General features: G+C 48.6%; 1 protein-coding gene across 2 annotated transcripts in view; it reads right to left on the bottom strand.

Annotated features, from left to right (window-relative positions):
- Nucleotides 1–572: 572 nt before the first annotated feature.
- Nucleotides 573–14,709, bottom strand: part of TMEM185A (transmembrane protein 185A) — a 36,758-nt gene continuing 22,621 nt past the window's right edge. For both annotated transcript variants that reach the window (XM_081793488.1, XM_081793487.1), the window contains 5 exons: nucleotides 13,224–13,431; nucleotides 7,492–7,575; nucleotides 4,149–4,325; nucleotides 3,469–3,592; nucleotides 573–2,242 (listed from right to left, as the gene is read on the bottom strand). In XM_081793488.1, coding sequence (XP_081649614.1) covers nucleotides 1,998–2,242; nucleotides 3,469–3,592; nucleotides 4,149–4,325; nucleotides 7,492–7,575; nucleotides 13,224–13,431 — 838 coding nt within the window. In that variant the 3' untranslated portion in view covers nucleotides 573–1,997. The remainder of the gene's footprint in view (nucleotides 2,243–3,468; nucleotides 3,593–4,148; nucleotides 4,326–7,491; nucleotides 7,576–13,223; nucleotides 13,432–14,709) is intronic.

Raw genomic sequence — 14,709 nt, 5'->3', positions numbered from 1 at the left:
ACACACACTCGATTCTAGGCAGGAAGTCAATGATCTTCCAGACATTTCCATGAAGCAGAAATGCCTCCACACTCCAGGGCATTCTGTCTAACAGCAAGTCTGAAAGACGCTCTGTGGCCTTGGGCTACCTGCAGGCAAACCATGGGCTGAAAAGCCACCTGACTCAAATGCCCGGTAAAATGCAGAGACAGCTAGGCAAGCTAGGCAGAAATCACAGGGGATTTTAAATGTAAGTAGCACTCTGCCGCTGGTGTCACCGAGCAAGGCCTCAGGATCACTAAAAAGCCCATTTCAGTTTTAGACTGTCTTGGGTCTCAGGAATACTCTCGTAAGGCTCCTAAGCTATCCCAATGACGGCACGGGGTTCCCCGGCCAACGGTCGAGTCTCCATGATGTCCCTGTCTGTCTACACTCTCTAGGTTCAGGCTGTACCTGAAGACTCATCAGAAATGTTCACCCACCCCCACACGCCTTGGCCGCCTGTGGCAGCTACAAGGTGTTTCATGCCGGCCGAGAAGAACCCAAGCGTCCTGGACTGACCGTATCTCACGGAAGATGCACGCAGTACCATGGAAAAGGAGGAACCAGTTTATTGAACAACTGCAGGGAGCAAAAATAGTGGATTGAGCTACATTTGTCACAGAGCAAGCAAGAAAGGCTATGCCATTCCCAACGTTCCCCCTCCCCCCCAGAGACAACAGGCTTGCTGGGCGTCGCTTCCAGGCGGTCTCTGTGCTGGACGTCGGCTGAGCCTGACGGAGAGACATCAGCAGCTGCCCCCGTTTAACCCTTCCCTCTCCTGCGTGACAATGCCAGTGCTCCTTTTCCCTCCTTTCACAAACGGCTACTTGTTCTCAGGCCGAAGGCTCTTATCCTGGAGGATCTGCTTTCTTCTGCTTCGCCCAGGGCTCTACCAGCAGCTCTTGGAGCAAGTGTACTCCTAGTTGAAAGCATGCGGCTGGCCGACCGGAAGGACTTTTGTTGGGGGCCCGACAAAGGGCCTCAGACCCTAACAAACACGTGATTCCAGTGGCTGTTTCCAGTTTCAGCAACTTCTTCCAGTTTCTCTAGTTTCAGCTCACGCACATATTCCCAGAATGTAGGAAAAGCACAAACCATTTCTTGCTTATTGTGGCTGTTCTGGCAGTAGCAGCCACTGTGTGTGTGGAGGATTTCAAGGGGGGTGATGATGATGGCCCGTTAAGGGGTGACACCCCCTGGGCAGGACAGGTGCGCCAGCAGCTTCTGCTTCTGCAACAGAACACACGTCTCCCATACAAGCTCGTAAAAAAATACTTTAACAGAATATACTGTACAGAACTAGGATTTAACACGGTATATTACAATGCTAAAATATTTGTATAAATACTATACAGGCACGGAGTCACTCCATTGGAAAGGGCTCACCGATGGGGCCGTTAAAAACTGCTGTCAGCATTGCCCAAAGAGAAACGACTTCCACAGCAGGAACACAAACAGTAATGACGGTGTAGGTACACTTGTGGTGCCGCAGAGGCGTATTTACAGTTCCTACTGACTACGCTGCGACAGGAGAATCTAAGCTACATGGTGTGGCCGGCCTGGTCTAAAAAACCATTTTCAAGGAACACTTTCAATAGGAATTTTAGCACTTTGAAAACCAGTTCCTTCTCTGGCCTAAGCAGCCATCCCTAACAGATCCAAGTCAGCTCCTGAGGCGCCTGCCCAGAGGTGATGGCTTTCCCCTTCTCACACACGCTCCCTCCTTCACGCCCACGTCCACTGACATGCGCCCTAGCCCAGCCCGCACCGCGGGTACCAGTCACCTGCCATGTGTGCGTCCCGTCAGGGTGAGCCACTGGTAGGCATTGAGTGCAAACAAGGCATGAGATGGAAGTTCCCGGAGCCCTGGCCTCGGCTCCAGTTCTGGGTGGGGTCAACAAAGAGGCAGAGGAGGGTAGGAGACAGTGTGCGTGTGTCCCAGTGGTCCGCTTGCATTCTGTCCAAGGAAGTGGTGTCTAATCTGGCATTTCAATATTCAGTTTGGGAGGTGGGAGGACATACTTCCCAGGGCTCTGGGTGATAACGACCCTGGTCTTCTTCCGAAACATTGGAGCAATTTTAGGAGGTTCTGGAACTGGGGTTTCTTCGGTTTCCTCAGTATCTTCATGATGGAGGTCGTAGGAAATGTTTCCATATTCTCTCAAAAATGGGAAGATTTCAAGCAGAAACTGACAGAAATCCTTGCGAATACCAAACCACCCTGAAAAAGAAGTATGAAAAAACTTTTTCAAACACTAGCCTCCACTGAATTTCGTGTGACTTTTCTTTCCTGAATGTGACGTTTTACACGTACCGTTTAATGCTTTATCCTGATGTCTTAGAAATAAAGATAGAGCAAGGCCTGAATAGCCACTAAGGGCAAGGGGAAAGGCCTGTGGCTCCGTGGCTCTCCAAGTGGGGCCCCCAGGCTGGCAGTGACCACATGAACCCCTGCGACCTTGTTAGGGATGGGAAACTGTGGGTGAGGTGGGGCGGCCCACAGGCACAGGCCTTCCGGGACTCGGATGGCTGCTCCAATGAGAAGGACCACTCTAGCAATGTCAAGTCCCTGCGGCATCAAGACTTTGTCAACATCCTCCCATCTGCCCCGCCTGGGATACGCTCACATGTGACAAAGAATGTCAAGGATGTCATCCCAGAAAGGGACTTCAGTCAGTATCTGGCAGGCACATTGGTCCAGGCAGGCAGGCAGCCTGAGCTACTTCTCAAAGTTACTTCTCTGAGGCCTGCTCTTGCTGTCTGTACCATGGGACCATCGGCTCAGTGCTGGCTCTCCCAGGGCACAATGTGCCCCGCCCCCAATCCCCTGGCTTCTAGAATGGTGTGCTCTGGGGCTACCCGCAGAGGAGTTCACAGTCTAGTGAGGAGGGAACCTCTGTCAAGGATCACTTCAAAACCGAATGTGCCATCGTGTGGGTGGAGAGAGAAGAGAGAGCAAGCAGAGCACCGCTGACAAGACACAGTGATGTCAGGAATGTCACTGGGGAGAATGAGGAGGACACAGAACCTAAAAGGACTCTCAGGATTTGGTTGGCGACATGGATCTTCGTCTGATCAATCCTTGGGAGCCCCTGGAAAGCAGGTATCTTGATCCCCATGTTGCAGCAGAGGGGACGGGGCTGAGAGGCTACCTACCGTGGTCAGTCCTACCTCAAATGGCAGAGCGTACACTAGGAAGGCCATGGTGTGGGGCAGGGAAAGCAAGGTTGAAAGCTCACCCTTTCCTTGGAAAATTCCAGGCCTTCCTCAGGTCCAGATTTCCCATGCGACCTCCCTGAGCGCAGACCCTCAGGCTCATCTTTTCAAAGAGTGGGGCCACGTGCATGCACACGCACACACACACATGCACGCACGCACACACACACACACACACACACACACACACACACACACAGGTCAAGGGCTTCTGAAGTTCTGAGTACATACAGTGGTTTCCTCCCTTCTGTCCAAATGTGGTTGCCATCAGAGTGATCAAGGAGAGCCAAAGGGGGACAAATATTGGGATACAAGAGAATGCGTTGTGGCCATCCAGTTTGTGAACCAACAGGATCTAAGGAAAGAGAAACAGTTCAGGTTCTATTGATAAAGCATCTGAGGGTGGACGATGTCTGAAGCCAGTCCACCCTTCCCTTGTCAGGTGTCATAAGGGGAAAAGTCAGCTCCACAGGAGACTACGAAACCCTCTATTCTGTGGGACAGAATGAGATAAGCTTTTGTATCCCTCTTCAGGACTAAGCAAAATCTGTCCATTTGGGAAGTTTCCAACACCAACATTGTTACAGGAGGCTCCTCTGGTGTTTGTTCTAAAGAGTCAACAGTGCCCATTCTATAATCCTGCACAGAACTCAAAATACCAAAAACACCCAACGTTCTCTTTCTACATGTAAACAAATCAGTACACACCCATGCATCATGGCTAGAGAGACTTCTCACTGCCTGCCCCCCCAAAAGAAAGGTCACTCTAATTTTACCATCATCCTCTCCATGTGCTTTTCAGGGGCCAGCTCATTTCCAGGCAGAGCAGGCTGCCTTGACAGGCACGCAGGGTGCTGTCACAGGGAAGGGTAGGACTCGGGGCCTGAAGAGTTCTCCTGTCGAAAGCTTACCTCAAAAGTAAGGAGAGGAACGACAATGGTCATCCAGCTCAGTGCCATTGTTATGTGTGTCCTTCGCTGTTCCGCAATCACATCCATGGAACGCAGGAACAAAACAGACCACACGATGTAATAGAGGACCACCAGGCACAGAAAGGACATAAGAATCCACAGGGGAACACACACGACCTGAGGGAAGGAGAGAAAAAAACCTTTATAGTTTGTGCCCAGCACCTGAAGGGAGGCATAGCCAAGCCCCCGATGGATCTCTGTGGCTAAGACAGTGTGCGCCCGAACGAGGACAGCCGCCCCGCACCCCAGGGGTGCCGTGAAGGACAGTGTGGGGCCTGCCGCCGGCGCTGGGACATGCTCTGCTGTGGGCCACTCCTGGGGGAGGAGCCCAACAGCCGCCCTTCCTAAGATATGATCACACTCAGCCGGCCCCTGGCTCTGCCCTGCAGGGAACAGGGCAGCCCGCCACCCTGCGCACTCACCTCACCTGCCCCTGACATGCCCTCTCCACAGGCTGCTTCCTCATCCCACCAGAGGCACTTTGGCCAGAGACTCTGGGGGACGTGCTCCTGGGAACTTTCGCTGCCCGGGTTGTAGAAGCCCTCCGCTCACATGCACTCTGTCACTGACAGGGTTCTGTCACCTGGTCCCTGCCACCTTGCCCAGGTGGGTTACACGTCTGCTGCCGTTGCACCGGAAAGACCTGGCTTCACCCCTGCACGAGCCCAGAGAAGAGGCACTCGGGGCCCCACCAGTCTCCCCTGCGTGATCCTTCTCCTTCCTGCTCTGCCCCTTGGATCCGTCTGTCATCATTCCGTCCCATGTTATCGAACGGTAAACTGACTGTGTCCTTTTGGTATATACTTCTAGGATTTGTCACCCATGCACGTGCAGAACTGTGTATCCCCTGGCAGGACACAGGACAGCTCCTTGACCCCACAGGACTCCTCCGTGCTGTCCCTGCAGTGTCATACCCTCACCCCACCCCTACCCCAGGCAACCACTGATCCGTCCTCTATCACTAGCACTTTTATCTTTCCCAGAGCGTGATGTGCATGGCACCAGAGAGCATGGGACGTTCTGAGACTACCCTCTCTCAATCTGCAGAATGTCTGGGAGGTTCTTCCAGTCTGTTGTGTGTAACGACAGGTCGTTTTTAGTGCCGAGTGGTATTCCGCCAGACGGATGCACCACTGCCTGTTTATTGAGCCACCCGTGGAAGTTGATCTGGCTGCTTTCTCGTGTCTGGCTATCACAAATAAAGCTGCTGTGAACACTTGCGCGTGGCTTTTGTGTAGCTGTACGTACTCATTTCTCTAGGACAAATACCCAGGATTGGCGCTGCGGCGTCGTAGGGTGACTGCACGTTTAACTGGATACGAAATTGCCTGTTTCTCAGAGTGCCTATGCAGTTCGGTACTCCCCCTGGCGGTGCACAAGTGTCCCGGCCCCTCCGCGCCCTCCCCTGCGCTTGGCATTGCTTTCTTTCTCCTTGCCATTCCGGTGAGTGTGCTGAAGGGCCTTGTCCTGATTTTCCTTTGCCTTTCCCTGATGGGGATGACATCCTGTCCATGTGCGTATTTGTCGTGTGTCTATCCTCTTTGTGAACAGTCTTTCCAAGTCTTCTGTCAGTTTTAAAATTGGGTGGTTTTTTGAGTTTTGAGAGTTCTTTCAGATGTTTCGGATACAAGTCCTTGTTTGGACATGTGCTTTCCAAATATTTTCTGCTGCTCTGTGGCCTGTCTTTTCATTAATTCCATTTCAATTCTGAGCTTCTTTTATGGACCTTGTTGTTAGTGTCACTTGTAGGGACTCCTCATCTAACCCCAGGCCTCAAAGATTTTCTCCTACGTTTTCTTCAAATAGTACTTTGGTTTTCCATTTTGTTTTTAGACCTATGACTTGAATTGGTGTGTGATTTTTAATCCTCTCGAATCGCTTGGAGTTGCTGATGGTAGGTCTGGCCGAAAAGTCTCTGGAGAGCCTCTTTCTTCCCTGTGTTCCCTCCTCATGCAGCTGCTCTCACTTGGGGCCCCCGTGGGTGGAATGTCCGTGATCATAGCAGCCTCACTCGGTCTCTCTTGATCATTGTGGGAAGTGTGCAATCAGACTGCTCCACCTGCTGGGACCTGCGCAGGACTGGGGCCGGAAAAATCCCTCTATTCACCTACAGAAGACATTCTTCATTCCTCATCTTTTTTTTTTTTCTCTGAAGGCACCTTATACTAAAATTTCGATCTTGCTCACATTTGTTTCCTCCATGTCACAACACAAAATTCTGAACCCAATTACGATTCCCCAGAGATGGCACCCTAAAAGTGTAGGACAGGTAGCCGAACGTTGTTTTATTATGACTGTTTTATCAAAGACTTGGGCAGAGGTGAAGAGTCTTGTCTGTATTCACTATGGAGGTGACTTGTGTTCCCTCATTTTCTTCCCTGTCACCAAATGAATATTTTCTTTTTTTACTCTATTTGTTACTTTTTCTTAAAGTAAAACACGTTCACGTGTAAAAGTACACATGAAACAGCAGAGGGAAAAAACAGAAGAAAACACTGGCATGACCTCATCTCCCAGAGGCAACACAGCTCTTCTACCTCTGTTCTCTGCATCAGTAGTGGGAAGTCCTACCGTATTCTCTAATTTGTAGCTTGCCATGAGTACATACTTACATATATATGTAGCCCGATCGATCCATCCACCCACCCTTCTATCCATCTATGTAGGCAATTTTAACCACACACCCAGTAACTGAGGCCACAGGTTATACGCATGGCTTTACACCTCATCCCTGGAAGGAGTGTGAACTGACACAACTCTTTTGAGAAGCAAGCTGGTAGTGCAGTTTGTATTTCAAAATTTCAGAAAGCTCCCACCCAGTAATACTGTTTCCAGAGTCTTTCCTATGAAAACAATCAGGCAAAGATTTTTATGTACAAAAATATATGTTACATCATGGTTTAGAATCACACTCGTCTCAACTTCAATATTCGGAAATAAGGGGATGGTTTGGTAAATGCACTGGAAGAATACTGCATCAATTAAACCTTAGGTTATATTTATCAAGGCCTTTTCCACACAGGAAAATGCTTACGATGCATTAGAATGAGAAAGCAGTGCACAAAATGACATACACAGTACGCTCTCAGCCATCTGTATGAGACAATAACCTCCAGCACAGGAAACACAAACCACTAACCGGAGAATCTCCCAGGGGATTACAGGGGATTATCATTCTATTACCTAAGCTCCTCTGTCTTTTCCAAGTTTTCTACAATGAACACAAATTACGTTTATAATTAAAAAAAGAAAAGTTTATTTTAGGATTTTAAAAGTTACATACAAGCCAGGGCCAGTGGATGATCTTGTCCAGTCTTAAGGCAATGAATATAAACTGCAGGATGTTGACAGAACACAGTATTTCTAGCTAAAAATGAAAAGAAGAGTCAATTAAACAAAGTAAAAGTTGCATTCAATACTGCAATTATTTGGTTGACACACTAAAAGGCAATGCGAATTACAATATGGTAACAGTTTTAGCAAGTTATAGTGGGACCTCCAGGGGTGCCTGGGTGGCTCACCCAGGTTAAGCACTGACTTTGGCTCAGGTCACGATCTCACGGTTCATGACTTCAAGCCCCACATCGGGCTCTGTGCTGACAGTGCGGAACCCGCTTGGGATTCTCCTCTCTCCCTCTCTCTCCCTCTCTCTCCGCCTCTCCCTGACTTGCACACACTTTCTCTATTTTGAGAGACAGTTTATTTATTACTTTATAAATAAATAAACTTAAAAAATTATACTGGGACCTCCTGATTTTCAGCACCACAGGAACAAAGCAATGCAGCGGCAAAAAGAAACCTGCCTCCGGTCTCTTGCCTCAGGCCCTCTACTTAGTGGCTGCTCTGTCCTTTACACTCTTACCAAACGATAACTTTGTTTCCAGACTCGCTGAGTAGAGGCAATCCGTGTCAGATACCCCAAGCATCCTTCTTGCCCCTACCCACAAACTTCTTGATTTCTAACCATACCTGTATCTCCTTCTTCTTGTACTCAGGACTCAGATCTACACCCCACCCCTTCCTTTCTGGTTCCTTGAGGACCTTGTCACATCAAGACATCAATTACAGATTCCTTACTGCATCTTTTTTTTTAATGTTTATTTTTGAGAGAGAGACAGAGACAGAGTGTGAGTGGGGGAGGGGCAGAGAGAGAGGGAGACACAGCATCCAAAGCAGGCTCCAGACTCAGCTGTCAGCACGGAGCCAACGTGGGGCTTGGACCCACGAACAGTGAGATCATGACTTGAGCCTTAGATGTTCAAATAACTGAGCCACCAGGCGCCCTTCCTTACTGCATCTTTAGCCCTGCCTATTCCACTGATCCCTCCCAGAAGCACAGAAAAAAGTTCAAGTCATTCTCATCAAACACAAAACAACCCCAAGAGCAAATGACCCCATCCGTCCCTGGAGTCAGCATCCCCTCCAGCCACAGTGCTTTCTGTTTCCATCAAGCTATATAAGACCTCCTGGACGAGCAAGCCCCCCTGGCCTCCCCTGCCATTCTGAGCTCTCAGCACTGTGATCCGGCCCCCAGCCCTGAACACTGGCGACTGCTTCTATCAACGTCGCCAGTCACCTCTACAGCATCAGACCCCCTATGTCAGATCATCCTACGGGGCATCTATGTGGCATGTCTTTCCAGGAGCCTACTGCAGTCTTACCCTCCTCCTCGTGCTCTTACAGCTCCTTTTCAGTCTCCTCCTCTCCTTAAACCCTGATTTCCTCCCAGAGCCTTCAACTCAGTCTTCTGTCCCCACTAGAGAGGCACAGATGCAAACACACATGCTTACACTTACTTGCCCTGCCGTCCAGAGCCTTGTCTTGTATGACCTCCTGTTGGTTGCTTCTCCCACTCCTGTCTCTGACCTAGCCTTCCTGCTGTGGTCCAGACCCAGCCCTCCCAGAGGTGCCTTGGCTGGAGCCGGCCCCGGACTGAGTCCATTATCCCCTCGCACCTTTACAACTTTATCCCATCCCACTCCCTTCCGTAGCCTCCCGCCTTGAAGGTTGGGTGGTAAGGCACCACAGTGGCCCAATTACCCAAGCCACACTGCCAGCAAGCACCCTATATTCTTTTTCCCACTCTTGCATGCTCAGTCACCATGTCCTGTCCTCTCTACCACCCTGAGGACCACTGCCTAGTCAGGACCTTCCCCTCACCAGCCCCCCAAATGCCTCCAACAGGCCCCTAACTAGCTTCCCAGCCTCCAGTCTGGAAGGCTCTCTGCTCCCATGTATCCGGGCTGTCTTCCTTCTGGCCGTGGCACTCGCTGCTCTTCAGTGGCTTGCCACTGTCTACAAAATGAAACTCACAGGAAGCCATCTGATCTGGCCCAGAGCTTCCCCAAAGTTCTCAGCTCACAGGGCATTTAGTGAGGTAGTAATTCTTTCATAGGCCTCTGGGCTGAAAGAAACCCCTAGCAGTTCCACTGGGTTAAGTATTTAGATCTAAACTTAGTAAGTATTTATGTCCTGAGTAGCCATCTAAAAAAAAAAAAAACAAAACTTCGTATAAATTGAAAGAAAGATATGATTTTTATCTCCTTCTTAAAGAACCACAACTGTTCCCTAAGAGGATGTGTGTGCCTATTGGGTACTGCATCATTTCTTAAGACAGTGCCACCCTCATTACCTGTTCTCCAGGTAGATTTTTGCACAGGACTACCTTTGCATCATGGCAACTGGCAACAACCTTGCTTCTTATACGGTATCATCAAAACCAATGTAGTGTGACCAAAAAATAAAATGGTAAACTACTTGGAGGTAGTAGTTCGTATCATGTCCCCAAGGCCGGTTGGTGTCATTGCTTCTCCCTCAAAAATGTCCAATATCCCACGGTGCCCTGTGAGTTCACTATGGTGCCCTGGGACGGCTCAGCGCACGCTCTGAGGACTGAGGATCTGGCCCCTACTCAGCTCTTCTCTATGGCCTTCCTTCCCCCAACTCCCGCCACTGTCTCCTTTCCACTTCGTGTTCTAGGCAACCTTTTTTTTTCTTTTCTCTTTTTTTACCATGGTAAAATGCACACACTGGAAAACTTACCGTCTTAACCATCTCTAGTTGCATAACTTGGTGGCATTACGTACACCCGTACTGTTGTGCAGCTGTCATCAACATCTACCTCTAGAAGCCTCGCAACTCGCCAAACTGTGCTCCAGTCATACTGGAGTCACCATAGTTCGCTCAGCATGAGGACAGATTTTCTCCTGCCTCTGTGCCTTTGTGTGTTATTCCCTCTGCCCGGAAAACACCATCCCCTGCCCCACCTGCATAGGCAGCCTGGCAAACCCTGCTCTTCCTCCACATCTCTGTGTAAGCCTATCCCTGGTCACCCTTTAGCAAATGTAGGTAGGTACTCTTGCTCCCGGGAGATGAGAAGCAAGAGGGAGGGAGCTCAACTGCCAGCATGCTGTTTCTTCTTGCAGGCAGGAAGGCCGAGAGTGTGACTGCATGAACGACTTGCATCTTGTAGCTCCACATTAGGAAAATATGGTTTCGTGCCCAATGTAGTCCTGGTCCTTGTATGTACTTTTACTTTCTAAGAAACAAAGTTCCAAAATTTTAGTCATCTTAAACCTCCTCCTCAGTCCCTATCCAACTATATTTAGGTAACTCTCCCAGTGCTTTTCAACCTGGGCAACACTGCTGCTGCCCCAGGAAAAAGCTAGGAAATGCACAGCAGTACCGCCAGCCATCACAAAGACCTGTCGTGGGGAGCCCCTCCGCTACCATTTCATGGCCAGAGGTCAGGCATAAGCATCCTGCAATGCAGAAGTCAGTCCTGTTCAACACAACATTTCCCATCCAAAAGGCCAATAGCTCATGTCCCTCGCTCCCTGAGAAATGTCGAGCCACATATGGAATATCTAGAACGCGTGCTCTCAGTGATTCTGTGTAATGTGAACTTTCGCAAATGATTTTTAAAGCTTGGTTTTGCTTCATCTGCCCAGGTAATAGAGAAAACATGCAGAGCAAGAGAGGCATAAAGTAAAACGGTAAGGGTGACTGGGTGGAAGTGGTGTCTTTAACCGGCACAGGGAATGCAGATTCAGGTGTGGTTGCATGAGGAGCCTGGAGCTGGCGGAGAGATCGGAGTTTTGCAGTGTGAATTTAGGGAGTGACAGAACCTAAGTGGCAGTGGAGACAGGAAGTATAAACAAGATCAAGATAATTCCGAGGGAGTAGGCAAGGTGAGGACAGAAAGTGCCCCCAAGCCTAGAACCCTAAGAAGCGGCGATGGAGCCAAAGCAGAGGTGACCAGACTAGTCAAAGGCCCAGGAGTGTCAGGAGCTACAGAAAAGATGGACTGAGAGAGACCACTGGATCTGGCCAGTTTCTGGGGAGTGTAGGGCTGAACAGGGAGCACGGGGTCAGAACAGCAGTCAGAACAGCGCTGAGGCAGGGAGCCTTTCTGTGAACTCAGGAGCAAACGCTCAGAGGAACCAGCAGGGGAGAAGGTCTCCTTCCCCCTGGGAAGGAGTGCCATGCAGAGGCAGACGGGCGGTAGGCTGCACGGGGGGCAAGGAGGGTCTCGGTGTTTCCCAGCCTCGCTCCCATTACTGTCCCCCAAGGAGTCTTTTTCCTAACTGCACTCCCTCATGAAGTCTTCATACCCTGGCAAGCAGCCAGGGGGCTGTGCGGCGAAGCAGCTGGGTTGGTGAAGGCTGGGGGGACTGCAGGGAGGGGAAAGTGGGTCCTCAGATCCCGCGGCCGCTCCAGCCTACTAGCCACACTGCCCCGTGCCCTTGTCCCCAGTGCCAGGATGGAGGATGCTCTCCCTGTTCCAGACCAAGCCCTTCCTAGTGCTCAGGGTCCTGTGCCCATGGGGTCCCTCAGGGTCTTATTCTTTCCCCCTCCCTCTCTATGGGTGCCTTCTCAAGTTCACATACCCTGAGCCTTCCAGCTCAAGTGCCATCCCCCTTCCTCTACTTTTTACTCAGCCAGCTCAAAACAGAGCATCCCTAGCCATCTTGTTCTCCCCTCGACTCATCTGTATCGGGCTCTGGGCCTTCAGCCTCCATGTGGTTCAGTGCGGGCTCTGGAGTCAGGCTGACTGACAGGGGATCCTGGCCCCAGCCCTGCCCCTTAACCAACAGCCAGGAACACATTCCTTCCACTCTCTGGAAGACAGGGGTGGTGACTGCATCTACTTCGCAGGGTTGTTGTGAATCTTTAAGAAGATACTACCACATGGGAAGGGACTAGCCCAGTGCCCAGCACACAGTAAGTGCTCAACAAATGTGAGCTGCCATCATTTTTGATACTAGTATTAGTTTTGCTAGTATTACTTTTTTAATTGATCTGTGTATCCTCTGTGTCTAGGCAAAAACAGGGCTTGAAGCTAACTGGAGAGCAGATGAAGTGCTAGATCATGGGGTCTGAGGTGGCAAGGTGGTTAGTTTTATGTGTCTATTTGGCTGGGCTACATGGCACCCGGTTATTTAATCAAGCACAAGTCTAGGTATTGCTGTGAAAAGTATTGCCTTTCGGTAAAGAAGGTGGTCCTCGATACTGTGGGTGGCTTTTGCCAATTAGGTAGAAGGCCTGAGGCTCCCTGGAGAGGAAGAAATGCTGTCTCAAGGCCGTAGCACCAAGGCAGCCTGTGTATTCAGCCTACCGGCACAACCTTTGAACACCAGGCTCGCCAGCACCCAACACATGAGCCAGCTCCTTACAACTGATCTCTCTCTCTGTCTATCTCCGTCTCCCTCCTTTGCTCTCTTCCTTCTCCCCTTCCCCACTTCTCTTATTGGTTCTGTTTCTCAGGAGAAGTCTGACTACCACGGGTGGCTGGGGCGAGCTGTGACGCTGGATGAAGCCTGATGGCCTGGGTGAAGAGCCAGCGCTCTAAGCCAAGAAACAGAACTATGATTATTTCCATTGTCCTTTTGCTTCCTTACATACCATCACCTGGAGTTAATGATTCATCTCTTCCTAACAAAGGGCAAGAGATCTTCATTACAGTAAGTGACCAGATTTCCTGTTTAAAACATTCTCAAATAAACGAAATCTTACCTCCAGGGACCGGTCGTGTCGAAAGCCCCAAACACAAGCTGCCACAGACACCGGGGAAACAAAGAACAGCGGCATGAAGACCAGAAGCCAAAAATGGCTCCCTCTTTCAATCCTGTCACAGACCAGAACTTCGAACATCAACAGGAGCAAGTGGATGCCCACTGCAATTAACATGGCTTTAAACTCCACACATGTTTCTCCTTCTGCTCTAAAAAGGGACACAAGAAGAGGAAGAAGAAAAAATAGTCTCAGTTCAGAATCTTCAAACCAAGCAAGCAGTCCAGGCCAAATACCAACTTATGTTGATACCATGAACTGTAGTGATAAGTCTGACAAAAAGCGAAGGAAGTTAGGTAGAAAACTAACTTAAACTTCATCTTTAATATGTAATCTTCCAAACACCAAAGAACTACTACATGGCAAGAAATGAACATTGCAGGCAAACCAAAGTTTTAACTGGGTAAGGATGTTCTCAGAAGTAATGGTCAGTTATTTCTCTGACCGTGTACACAAATGGTTTTGTTCACAACTTTGAATTCAGCTGCTTCCAAGATTATTCAAGCGGATTGCTTCTACCACTAACAACTGACAACTATCCCCTAAATCTCATGATCCTTATCCCTCAATGAATTAAAAACCATGTAAATCACATTTCATGCAACACTATAAAAATAACTAGCTTTATGAATCAGCGTGGTGATAGTTCAAGAAAATATAGCAATTATTGTTAGGTGCTATTTTAAAATGCAAATAAAATTATGAATGCCTTTTTGTTTTCCTTTCTCTTCCACTGGGATGAATTAACACCTGCAGATGAAAGAGAAATAAGAACAGTGAAAACTGTTTTTAAACAAAATCAGTTTACCTAGCTGTTTACGTATCATAGAGGAAATGCTCTGATTGAAAACTGAAAAAGAGTAAGGCTGCTAATCAAGAAAACGCTTACAAAAGCATCTGCAAAGCCGAGAACATTTCATTCAAAATACAGGTAAACATTTATGATGTATCTTCTTGGTGAAAATATACCTGGAAAGGAAGCCAGTGGTTACTTCTATGGGAACCAAGAACTTTCCACTGGATAATGTTAACACCAGAATGACCATGCCCCAACATTCATGACACTCAACCACACGCATATAATTCCTTTCCTTGCTCTAAACCACCTGTTGGGATGAGCCCTGGGTGTTCTATGGAAACCAATTTGACAATATAAAAAATAATATTTAATATTATGATTATAATTAATATGATAATATAAAAAATAAATAAAAAATTTAAAAAATAAACATTGTAAATTAAACCACTAGGGCAAAGCTCAAATAGCTTCTAAATATCAATCAATGGAATCTAAAATGTTTAGTTATTTAACTTTTCAATCTTTGAGTCGTAAACATTAGACATCTGAAAATATCTCATAAAAAAGAAAAGATTTGCCAGCTGCACAGGTAATCTTCGAAAATAAAGAAAGTCTAAGGACTTTAAAACA

The sequence above is a fragment of the Panthera onca genome, chromosome X, assembly GCF_046562875.1.
Source record: "Panthera onca isolate mPanOnc1 chromosome X, mPanOnc1 haplotype 2, whole genome shotgun sequence".
Classification (NCBI taxonomy): Eukaryota; Metazoa; Chordata; class Mammalia; order Carnivora; family Felidae; genus Panthera; species Panthera onca.
The sequence above is the reverse complement of the archived record's forward strand: the minus strand, read 5'-3'. Positions and strand labels throughout refer to the sequence as shown.